The 12,766-nt window shown below is 44.4% G+C and overlaps 1 protein-coding gene across 1 annotated transcript in view; it reads right to left on the reverse strand.

Moving 5' to 3' along the window:
• Window positions 1–12,766, reverse strand: part of LOC311241999 (uncharacterized protein) — a gene marked incomplete at its 5' end in the record, with an annotated part of 190,067 nt that overhangs the window by 124,301 nt on the left and 53,000 nt on the right. Inside the window, 2 exons of the mRNA XM_084330953.1 lie at window positions 7,565–7,599; window positions 8,991–9,164. Of these exons, the coding sequence (XP_084187079.1) occupies window positions 7,565–7,599; window positions 8,991–9,164 (209 nt within the window). The remainder of the gene's footprint in view (window positions 1–7,564; window positions 7,600–8,990; window positions 9,165–12,766) is intronic.

Genomic DNA, 12,766 nt, shown 5'->3' on the forward strand with positions numbered 1-12,766 from the left:
CACTTTGTATCATCGTGGCGAGTTGCGCGCCTACCAGAGCTGCGCAGAGCTCTAGACGCGGGATCGACTGCTGCTTGCGGGGAGCTATCCTTGAGCGGGCCAGGACGAAGGCTACATGTACTTCTCCTCCCTCTTCTCGGGCTCTCAGGTAAGCCACCGATCCGTAAGCCACTTCAGAGGCGTCACTGAAGACGTGCAGGTCTATCTGACACGTCACCAGCCGCACTGTAGGGGGGAAGTAGCTCCGTTGAATGGTCACATCTTGGAGTGAGTCGAGTTCTCCCTCCCATTCTCTCCAGGTAGAAGCCAGGTGCTCGGGTATGGGGTCGTCCCAGCCCTGCTCCTTGTCCCACAGTTCTCGCACCAGCATCTTCGCCCGAGTGGTGTAAGGTAGGATACACCCCATTGGGTCGTATTGGCTGGCGAGTGTTCGGTACACACTCCGCCGAGTGGTCGGTAGAGTGGTCTTGGACCTTCCCTGATCCGTGGTCAGGGGTGTGTGCTTGTAATGGAGCGAGACGAGGCCCAATGTCATTTCCTGCGCTTCACCTGGGGTGGTCGCCATCCAGGTCTCGCTGCTTGCTGCCTTTGTCTCTGGGGGGAGGCTGCGGAGGACTTGAGGGTCACTGCTGGCCCATTGCCTGAGGTCGAATCCACCTTTGACCAGGGAGGCTCGTAGCTTCAGTAAGATGCTCTCGGCTTCTTCTGGCGTAGATACGCTCTGTAGGCAGTTGTCCATGTAGAAACTCCTTTCCACGCTGTGTCTGACCTCCTCGTCGGCTCCGGGGTCTTCGGCCACGTGCTTCTGTAGCGCGAACGTGGCGCAGCACGGGCTGCAGGTGGTGCCGAATGGGAGGACCTCCCATTGATAGATTGAGGGTTGTTCATCGTCGATCCTCTCTCTCCACAGGAACCGCAGCAGGGGCTTGTCTTCCTCCATCAGTCGCACTTGTAGGAACATTCCTTTGATGTCGCCGCTGATGGCCACTTTGTCCTGGCGGAAACGTAGCAGTACGCCGAGGAGGGAGGGGCCGAGTGTCGGGCCGGGCAGGAGCAAGTTATTCAGGTTCTGTAGTCCAATCTGATAACTGCAGTTAAATACGATGCGGTTCTTGCCGTTGTGGTGGACCTTGTGATGGGGCACGTACCAGGACTCAGTCGTCTGGTCTGCCTCGTGGTCGTCGATTTTCTTTATATGTCCAGCCGTGATCAGCTTGTTGATCTCGGCGCGATATATCGTTGCTTGAGGGGGGTCTTTGGCAAGACGCCGCTCGGTGTTCTGTAGATAGCGTTGTGTCACTTCCTTTGATGCGTGCAGGGTGGGCATCCCCTCCCGCCTCAAGAGTGGAGTTGCGTATCTTAGCACTCAGTCGACCTCGACCCTCTTGGTCTTCTGCTCGAGAAGAGCTATGGCGTACTTGTCTTCCTTGGAGCGAACTAGTTTACGTTCGTTCTTGAATGGCAGCGAGTCTAATGTCCATAGTCTCGACGTGCTGCAAGAGAGTAGTGTCTTGGTCGCTCACCTTCGTGTAAAGGCAGCGTGTGGACGTTGGTCGGTTGGAAGGCCTTGGAGCGTCCAGCCCAGTCGGGTCTTGACCGCGGCTGGGCAGCCTCTGGGTCCGATGTGGACCGCGTCCGTTGGGACGATGAGGTCTCTGTGGTCGGAGCCTATGAGCAGGGTCGGTGTGGCGTTTTCACCCTTTATTGTTTTTAAGTCTCGACGAATGGTACGGATTGTCATTGTTTCCTCGGTACCCCGCAGGCCCAACTGGGTCGCGGCGGAAGCGAGGAGGAGAGTCTTTTCTGACCCGTCGTTGAGGACGGCGTAGGTGTCGAGGACCTTGTCCTCGTAGCTCAGGAGCACTCGGACCACCTTGAGGAGCACCCGGGAGCTCCCGCTCTTCGCAGGGTCTATGTATAGTACTTCTGCTCTCGAGCTGCTTTGTGGTGCGGGTCTCCGTTTGTTGCTCTCGTGTAGGACCTCCAGGTGGGCGCCGTCACACTTGCCGCACGTTTTCTTCAGGCGGCACTCAGCTGTCATGTGGCTGCGCGTGCAGCGGAAGCAGCGGCGGTTCGCTTTAATCCACTGACTCACTTCTTCGGCGGTCAATTTCTTAAATGTGTCACATTGAGATAGCCAGTGTTCGTGGTCGCAATATTGGCATGCGATCTTCCATTTTCCCTTAGCGGGGGGGGTGTTATGGCTCTTTTGTCGCGGCACCGACTCGGCCTGATGCATCACGGTGACGGGCCTGCTGTTGTCTTTAAACCTTCTCGTCCATCTTTAGGGTTAGAGCCACCCCACGCGAAGGTGTCTATTCGTAGGCTGCTGACCTCTCTGGCTAAGAAGTCAGCAAGGTCTAGGAGGGATTGTTCTGGGCCGTGGGGGTCACTGTGATCTCTTTGCCGCCGAAAACTTTCTTGGCGGGCTGGGGGGAGCTTCTCTAGTATCCGCTCCACGTTGGAGTTGGCGTTTAACTCGTACATCCCCTTCTCCTTTTGTGACCCGAGCATCCCCACCAGGGATTGTACTTTAATGGATAGGTCATCCAGGGCTCTATTGTCTTTAGCTGGGGGGAGGCGTTCAATCTCCCGTATCTCTTGAATTACATAGTCCCATGTACGTCCATAACGCGCGTCGAGGGCCACCAGGGCATCAGAGTAGGGGGTCCTTGAGTTAGAATATGCCAGCGCTATGTTGTGCGCTCTGGGTACTTTAAGGTGCTTGAGGAGGATGGCATATTTGTAGGACTCGTCCTGTACTCCGGACAACGTTGATGCAGTAGCGTATGTCGGTGTGTTGGCTGTAACGGACATGACAATAACATAACGTGTACACATTAAAATTGCGATAATCTATTCTAACATTTTCAAATCGATGCAGTTGAATTTCCCCCTTAGGATCGATGCATTGTTACACCCCTACACCAAAGTCACTGGCCCACTGTGTATCTGAGTGTATAATAACTTGGCTAGCGTTATCAACAGCAGAGGTGGGCAATGGGTCCAGCTGCAGCGCCGGAGTGCAAGCGGTGTGATGTAATTGGCAGACTCGACTGTCAATCAATGGTCTACCTGACACGCAAACTCAAACAATGTTTCTGTACTGGAGGTGTACAGTATTTCAATAGGCAACCCTGAAAGGATTATTTTTCTAGAAGAGCAACACAGCCAAAACATAAGCATTGTATGCATAAAAGGGGCTAAAGTTAAGTGACTGAACCTTTTGTAGCAGTAGTTTGATTTGATAGTTTATTTGATAGGGACAGCACATGTTAATGAACATCAAGTACAAAATACAAAATGTAAACATGCAGGGTTGTAGCAAGAGCTAATTTACACACATGCACGCACAGTACAAATATACATTTATTTTTGAAAAAAAAAAAAATGTTACTTGAAATATTTTCACTGTGCTCCTAAATATTTTTGGGTGCTCCTAAATTTCTTTGTGTGCTCCTAAATTTTTTCATTTAGGAGCACATGTGCTCCTTGGGAAAAAGGTTAGCGTAGAGCCCTGGTTCAACGCATGGCGGGTGTTACAAAGGATCAGATTAAACCGAATATATATATTTATTGATTGATATATATTGCATAGTATTTGTATATCGTTTGATATCCCTTGTATATTCCTTGTACATATACACGGAATGTCCCTTTAGCCTAGCACAGACCATAATATTTCATTCTCATATTGGACAGCGGTCCACAGGCGCCAGAGCCATGCCTCCAGAGTCAAGTTCAAAGCTACCGTCAAGACGTGTCTGTACATGCCCGGCCTTGCCCAGGGATACGAGACAGAGATGAGATTGGCACTAGATTGTTCGCCGTGCATATAAATATGGCGCAGGTGAATACAGAAGCACTTAGTCTAAGAGTTACCCAATAAGTTGAAGCCTCACCCACGATACTCCGTGCGGTGAAGTATGGCCTGTTTGGCCCCAAATAGAGCATTGAGACCGTGTGCGAATTAATAACTGAATTGTCAGAGTTTGGCGCTATACCGTCGAGTGCGACATATTTCTATTAAGTCAGTAATAGTCTATTTGTGTATAGTGTATCGTGCGGCTAAAGTTCTACAGTGACCAGCATCACCAACGCTTCCTCGTATCAGCTAGAGTGCTTATCCAGGCTGGGCTGCTTTCATGGCGCTTTCACCCGAGGAGACCTAGACGAGAACCGTGTGGACATGTACACTGGATTAATCTACCCGACGACTACATAGCCCTTTGCGGCTGGATTATATTTGCTTTGGTCCTGTGATTTATGGAGCGGAGAATCGCCGACACGTGTGGGATTTACCCTGTGAGGAGCCAGGTCGAGTCGGCGCCTCAGAGAGCCTGAGGCCGGCTAGCTTTCTTCACTGTGGAGCTACAGTCTACGGAGAACAGCTGTATTCGTCTGTGGATCAAGAGACTATTGCACCGTCTCCTGTACTTGGAGTCTCCTTAGTCATCGTTGACCAGACTTTCTACTACCGACAGATCCTCTACCCCTGCTGGCTTACAACCGGGGGGACCCTTCCAGTATCTCCCGCTATATATTACTAGTGTACCATAGATATAATTCCCTAAGATTCAGGTTGTATAATTACCTCCTGCGTAACCAGAGAATGGACATTCATTATTGATTTGCCTACGCATATTCCTTTGCCTTATAAGCGCATCCAAAGTATAATAGAGAAGTATATTATGTACCTTTTGCTGCAATAAATACTTGATTATACCTTTGTGTGGAACCGATTCAATGTGGGAAGTGTTCATCATATTTATATATCATGTACTGTATGGCCAGTAATTAAAGTACATAAAGCGGTAGTGGTTTAATGATACCATACTTATCAATACAGTCAGGGAATTGTACCCCTCAGTTACAGCGGGCAAACACGTCGTAAGCCGTTTTTGGCGCAGGATGGGTTAATAAGGAGGCAGATTATGCAAAACATAAAGTGGATGAGGAGGATGGAGAGTACGAGTGTGATGAGGATGGAGATTGGAGAGATCGACTTTGACGATCTCTTTGATGATGATGATTAGTAGTTTAGGTTTTAATGTTGTGCCAACAGAGGAGATGTACTGTAATAGTACTTTGTTTGAACCTTAACAAAACATATTTCACTGGATTTCAAATTGTATAGGAAAATGTGTTAATTTGTCTATGTAGGTCGAATTAGTCTTTTCACATTAGTCTTCCACTTTTGGCCTTGTTTACACAAAATCTACAATAATTTATTAAAATTGTATTTCCAATATTAACCTCAAATTGATCTCATCTGATCGACTACATTTGAGTAAAGTGTGAAAATAGAGATGTGATCTAAACATTTTCAGCTTTTTTAGCATTTTCTTGTCCTGAAATAGAATCAAGATGCGTTAGAATCTGAAAAATAACAATTTGACTGAATTCCTTGGGTCAATATTGTTTGGGGAAATGTTTTAATTTATCTCTATATGTTGTTAAAGGAAAACGCCAACATTTTGAGAAATTAGCTTATTTGCCATCTTCCCTGGAGTTAGACAAAAAGATACATACCTTTGTTGTCTCTGTGCGTGCAGTAGGCTTAGGGAACGCCCGCTCCATTAGCTTAGCTTAGCTTCATCACTGGAAGTGGGTCAGACTTGTACCCTCAAGTTCCCTACAGTTCCCTACAGTCAGGAAAGGATCCGAACCGATTGAAATTTATGGATACCATGACTTAAAATCCTCTTACCTTGACGATTAAAAGCCTCGCCAATTTAGAAAACAGTATTCCCCCATGGCTGGTGTTGATATACTGCTACTGTAGCTAACAAAAACCAACAACCGGACACTCAAGCAGATAACGAGGGTAACAACTTCCGGTCGGGGGGGTTCCAAAATAAAAGAGCAACGTCTATATAGCAGCGGAAATACGTTTATTTTGTACATTATCTAACGTTAACACGAACCTAAACTAACTTTAGGTTAGTTGTAACGTTAGTTTAGGTTCGTGTTAACGTTAGATAATGTACAAAATAAACGTATTTCCGCCTACTGCACGCACAGAGACAACAAAGGTATGTATCTTCTTGTCTAACTCCAGGGAAGATGGCAAATAAGCTAATTTCCCAAAATGTTGGCGTTTTCCTTTAACTTAAAAAGTTATACTGTTTTCTTTTTCAGGTTTTCGTTCAGGATAGGTGTAATAAAGGGTTCAAAATAAACCCCATGGGACATTATTTCAACCTGTTACATGTTAAAATATTAAAATAGACACTTCAAGGATTAAGAAAAAACAGGTGGCGAAAAAAAATCCAGACCATGCAGGTGGACCTATGTTTCCATCTAGATACATACAAGATGGGATTTTTGTCAACGGGGGTAGGAGCATTCATAGCATGCATAGCGAGTGTGGACAGTGTGAACATTGTGCACAACTAGAGTGATCAGAGCTTGATATTATTACCATGCAATCATCCATCATTGTAATTGTAATCCATGTCCTAGTGTTCAATATTGTATTATTGTATAAAAATACCAGTGACAATTGGCTGCTGAACTATGGTCTTAATCGTAACTAACCTAGAACTATGGTCTCTAAACCCTAACTAACCTAGCGCATCAGCTATAATATAGATATACTGTACATACTACGCCCAAACCTGTCTAACCAAGGGCATCCACTATGTACTTGGTTTAACTTATTTTCTGATGCACATACAGTTAAAACTTTTGGTGTAAAAAGAGGTAATGTTAAGAGATAGTGAGTAGTAAAGAGAAGTAAAGAGATAGAGGTAGAGAGATAGAGATGCAAAGAGATAGAGATGGAGAGAGATAGAGATGTAAGGAGATAGAGTTAGAGAGATAGAGATATAAAGGGATAGAGAAGTAAAGAGATATAGATGTAAAAAGATAGAGAAGTAAAGAGATAGATGTAGATAGATAGAGGTAGAGAGATAGAGATAGATGTAGAAAGATAGAGATGGAGATGTAAAGATATAGAGGTAGAGAGATAGATATGTAGAGAGATAGAGATGTAGAGAGATAGAGATGTAGAGATAGAGATGTAGCGATATAGAGATGGAGATGTAGATTATGGAAAGAAATAAAGAGATAGAGATGTAAAGAGATAGCGGTAGAGAAATAGAGATGTAAAAAGATAGAGGTAGAGAGATAGAGATGTAAAGAGATAGAGGTAGAGTGATAGAGATGGAAAGGGGCGACAGTGACTCAGGAGGTAGAGCAGTGGTCTGGTAATCCGGAGGTTCCCGGTTTGATACCCACTCCTCCCGGGCAGCTTGTCAAAGTGTCCTTGAGCAAGACACTTAACCCCTAATTGCTCCCGTTGTGTAGGTTGGCACCTTGCATGGTTGCCTCTGCCATCGGTGTGTGAATGTGTGAGTGAATGGGTAAAATGTGAGGAACAAATTGTAAAGCGCTTTGGATAAAAGCACTATACAAATGCAGCCATTTATCATTTAGATAGAGGTAGAGAGATAGAGATGGAAAGAGATAGATGTAGAGATAAATATAGAACGATAGATGTAGAGAGTTAGAGATAGAAAGAGAGAGGCTTGTAGAGAAGTGTACAGAGAAGTGAACTCACCTCAGTTGGTTCCAGTCCCTTGGCCGTGAAATAGTCTGAGAGAAGAAAATCAGAGTGTTCCTAAACGTAACTATGGTGACATGAAGCATAGAAGCACAGCATATTATCGATAAAATAATTTATCCTATTTAGAGCCTGAAGATATTACTGGTAGCATATACCTTAACACTTTGGCTGCCTAAGGTTAAATTCATGATATACCATAGATTGCCAGCGCTATTTGTCTATGGAGAAAGTCCCCTTCTTTGCAGGGCTATAACTTTTTAAATTCTATTTCTACATTGCCATTATTAGGGCCCATTCAAAGTCCTATATGTATTGTTCATTGTGTAGCAACGTTAAACTTTTTCATTCACATATTCATAGTAAAGTATGGTCTAATGTATAAGTATGTTTTCATCTCTTTCTGCAGCTTTCTCCAGAACGTGATATATAGCCCCAAATGCATTATATTGATGATGAAATACAGTTTGATGGCAATCAGCGCGATATAAAAAATTCCAACTAGACGTACTTCTAGAAGTTACTACACGTCATCTGATGTTGACCGGATGGGCGAGGGGGCGTTTATAATTCCGTGGGCAGCGTTATACCAATCATCTAATGTGGGTCAAATGTTGATAATAGCAGTTAGTATCGAAGACGGTAACGTTACACGCTGAAACTCACCCCAGTCTCCGCGCGCCGTTGGGCGATCATCGTCGAGTAGAAATCTTATCATTATGGGATATATTTTTACCCGGTCCATCTCCAGCTTGTATAATGGTATATACGTCCAAATCATGTTGTTTATCGAGTTATTGCCAATCGATCACCGTGTAGCGTGACGAGCCAGAGTCCCATGACCTATAACGAGCGCCCGGAAGTACTACGGTCGTCATGACAACCTCTATTCAACATCCTGTTTGGCGATTGCGCCGATCGGCCACCAGATGGCGCTCCTGAACCGCCAGAGAGCTCAGTGGGTCCTGCTGGTGGATCTCAGGCCAGCGGAGGGGACATATGAATCCGATCGCAGATTTTTGAAATATTGATATAAGGACAACGTAACGCGTCCTCCGGCAACTTTAGCATGGCCAGCAAAGACGTCTAAAGACGGGTCCCGGCAGTCAAAGTGTTAAGCATATTGTGTCAACTGTAAACCAAACCTGAATCACAAGGTGGTTGTACTCATCTGGCAGGCTGTCGTTTGAAATTACTAGGGTTGTAACCCAAGCTGGGATTTTAAATGTTAAAACTAGATCTTAATATTTAGAATTTTGGTACAAAATACAACCCCCATAATGTTAAATGATAGCCTGCTGAGTACAACCATCTTGGGATTACAAAGGTTTGCATTTCAAGTTGATTTATTTGCTCTATATGTGGCCCGGTTATCATTGGAGTTGCATGGTATAGTTGTTGACACTTGTTAAGTCTTCCTTACCTGGGACCCTGAACTCAGCACACTTAGTAGGGATAATCACATGTTTAGAGTTTGTCGTCCAAAATGGTGGAGCAGCCCCTGGAACCGCCAAGGCAGCAAGCCTGCGTGGGGGTGGAGCAGGCTCCCCGGCCTGCTCTCCAGGTGTCGCATCCAGAGGACCTCTTGGAGTAATACCTAGAAGAATAAAATCATCCTCATTAGGGATGCAAGAACATGTTCTCTAATGTAATACACATGTTCTCTAATACACATGTTCTCTAATGTAATACACATGTTCTCTAATCGAATACAAATGTTCTCTAATACACATTAGGGCTGCACGATTAATCGATTTTAAACCAAAATCGCGATTTGGAATGATGCAATTATCAAAAAAAAAGTTTTTTTTAAATTTGTTTAACCAGGAAGTCCCATTGAGATACAAGATCGGTTTGGGAGAAGGAGGTAAGAGGTTTTAGATTGTGTGTTGTGAAGTTTAGACTTCAGAGAGGGAGAGTAAAGTACAGAAAAAAAGGTACCGTTGGGTACCGGTATCGATTCCCAGGTAAAAATAAACATTTTCAGGCTCGGTGTCCCGAAAAGACCCACCGCGTAGGCCAGATGCAAGCCGCATTTTACAATAAACCTCTGTGCGGCTGCTTAAATTTTTTTTATTATTATAATCGCAAATTTAATCGCAATCGCAATATCTGTCAGAAAAATCGCAATTAGATTATTTCCCAAAATCGTGCAGCCCTAATACACATGTTCTCTAATCGAATACACATGTTCTCTAATACACATTTATTGATATAGCACCTTCTCTTCCCTAATACACATCCCCTTCCTATAATCAATTCTTGCATCTTCATTGTATTTTGCAAGTTTTTCTTTCTATGACAATTCCACATTGGAATAAATGTGGGGGTAGTGTATAATGCTGTGGAGGTTAGAGCAGCTACACAGTGACCATGTTAACAGGTTAGAGCAGCTACACAGTGACCATGTTAACAGGTTAGAGCTACACAGTGACCATGTTAACAGGTTAGAGCAGCTACACAGTGACCATGTTAACAGGTTAGAACAGTGACCATGTTAACAGGTTAGAGCAGCTACACAGTGACCATGTTAACAGGTTAGAGCAGCCACACAGTGACCATGTTAACAGGTTAGAGCAGCTACACAGTGACCATGTTAACAGGTTAGAGCAGCTACACAGTGACCATGTTAACAGGTTAGAACAGTGACCATGTTAACAGGTTAGAGCAGCTACACAGTGACCATGTTAACAGGTTAGAGCAGCCACACAGTGACCATGTTAACAGGTTAGAGCAGCTACACAGTGACCATGTTAACAGGTTAGAGGAGCCACACACAGTGACCATGTTAACAGGTTAGAGGAGCCACACACAGTGACCATGTTAACAGGTTAGAGCAGCTACACAGTGACCATGTTAAGTCATTCACGGCCAACCACGACTATAGTCGGGTTATCTCGCCAACCGTTGAGCGCCAGAACCAGAGTATAGTCGGGTTTTTTTCCATCGTTTATCGTTTTTTCTTTTATTCGAATTTTTTTATTCTATACAGTCTCACGGACCTCGTGTATCATTGGGACTCATTCCGAGACGCCGAGATTGCTTTGCCGGCCAAATCCTGCTAGGTGGCAGTATCGCCCACCCTTTGAAACCTTATTTAAATTATATATATAGTCCGGGCGGAGAAATGGTACCCGGGCAAGTGAAAGGCTTCATTCCAGCCCTTTGGAACGCGTCCAGCACACTTCATGCATAGTTTGTCCCATTTCATGTCAGGGACCTGATGGACATCAATACTGGAAATTGCGACTATATGACATCAAACCTACTTTTATCCTACAATGATTTCACATTGATCGCAACAATCAACGTATGTAGTATTCAAAACGTATGCCGTTGCTGACGATCAGAGCATCACAAAACTACCCCCCCCCCTTGATGTCTTCATGATGAAACATAATACCTATTATATACCTTTGATTTGGAAATAATATCGTGTGCAGCCGAGCAACGCAAACGACTTTCACAAAATGCACATAGCGCTCCATAACTCAGCTTCCAGGAATTAGCCAGGATCACTCTGAAACTTTATACAACGGCATGCAAATTTCTCGATTCTGATTGGCTGAAACAGTCCATTTACACGTATGTATTGCGATCAGTCCACGCTTGCTGGCCCAGGACCCGCCCACAACCGAATCACATCACATCAATCCGCCGGATCACAAGAAGGTGGACAATAATCTTTACAAATGGATATGGTGATAGCGACTAAACGACTAAATATCAAGCGATTCTGTCACAGCGAATGTCTTAGTCCTTTAAACAATGTTGGATGATGTAATTGATGGGTCTTGAATCATTCTGTAACAAAAGAAAAATCGTGGATTGATTGATTGATTAATTTCCAATTTTTTTCAATTTCTTTTTCCTTTCGACTGTCAGCGCTCGCTCTAGTCTCCACCCACCGCCACCCCCCCCCCCCCCCCCCCCACACACACACACGCACACACACACTCTGCCTGCAACGCGGGGGATAGTCAGACTGAGAGAGAGCTGGGTGCTGCGCTGTTCTAAGTGAGCATGGCCTATTGAGTTGATTGATTGATTGATTGCTAATTGTATTACTGTACGCTTGGTTTCCAACTGGTTAAGTTTAGGCCCTCTACAGTAGGTTTAAAAAAATAAATAAAAGAATAGGGCGAAGAAAACGTTTTTTTCCTATAGGGCAAAGAAAACGTTTTAATTTGTTTTACCTACTTTCTATAGAAGCATCTAAGAATGAAGTTCTATGGAAAGTAGGTCTGCATTCCCTTAACAATTGTGTGTATTGAGCCGTACTGTATTGTACCCATTCTGCATCTGGTAATAAAATGTTCAATCAATCATTCCAATAATACACAGTTGGATGTGTTAGTTGGTTGGATGCACTTCAAGCTGCTTCCACATGAGGCAACTTCTCTCAATCATTCCAATAATACACAGTTGGATGTGTTAGTTGGTTGGATGCACTTCCGATCTGCTTCCACATGGAGGCAAATTGTCTTTTTTGTAGTTGTGGGAACTACTTTTTCTGGCGGATGGTTTTTTCAATAAATCTTCGATTAATGTGTGTTTATTGTATAGAAATAAGGTTGGATGAATGTGGCAGTTGTATAAAAGCTTTACACCACTTGCAGTCGTGATTTGTGAACAATAAACCATGCCTAGGGGGGTCTAACGACCCTCGGCTGCGCCTCGGGCCTAACGACCACCCCTAGGCATGGTTTATTGTTCACAAACCACTCCTGCGCGTGATGTAATGCTTAAATACAATATTCACCAAGGGATAACACGCAAACGTATACATGAAAAAATTTACTCTTTTTTACATGTTGGACGAGAGATAGTGACGGTCAAATGAGCCATAGTATTGTCTCCATAGCTATAATATAGATATACCGTACTTTTCGCACTATAAGCCGCACCCGACTATAAGCCGCAGCAGCTAAATTGAATGATGTGTACATATATAAGCCGCACTGGACTATAAGCCGCATGTGTTTTAATGTTTAATTACCATATGTAAGGAGTGGAGCCTGCGGCTTAATTTGACTCAACACGGGAAACCTCACCCGGCCCGGACACGGAAAGGATTGACAGATTGATTGCTCTCTCAATTCTGTGAGTGGTGGTGCATGGCCGTTCTTATATTGAGCTTTAAGTTCCCACCTCTACAGAGAATGACTCCCATTGGGACACAATACTGTCGGACAAATA

Source organism: Notolepis coatsorum (genome assembly GCF_963971535.1).
Source record: "Notolepis coatsorum genome assembly, chromosome: 1".
Lineage (NCBI taxonomy): Eukaryota > Metazoa > Chordata > Actinopteri > Aulopiformes > Paralepididae > Notolepis > Notolepis coatsorum.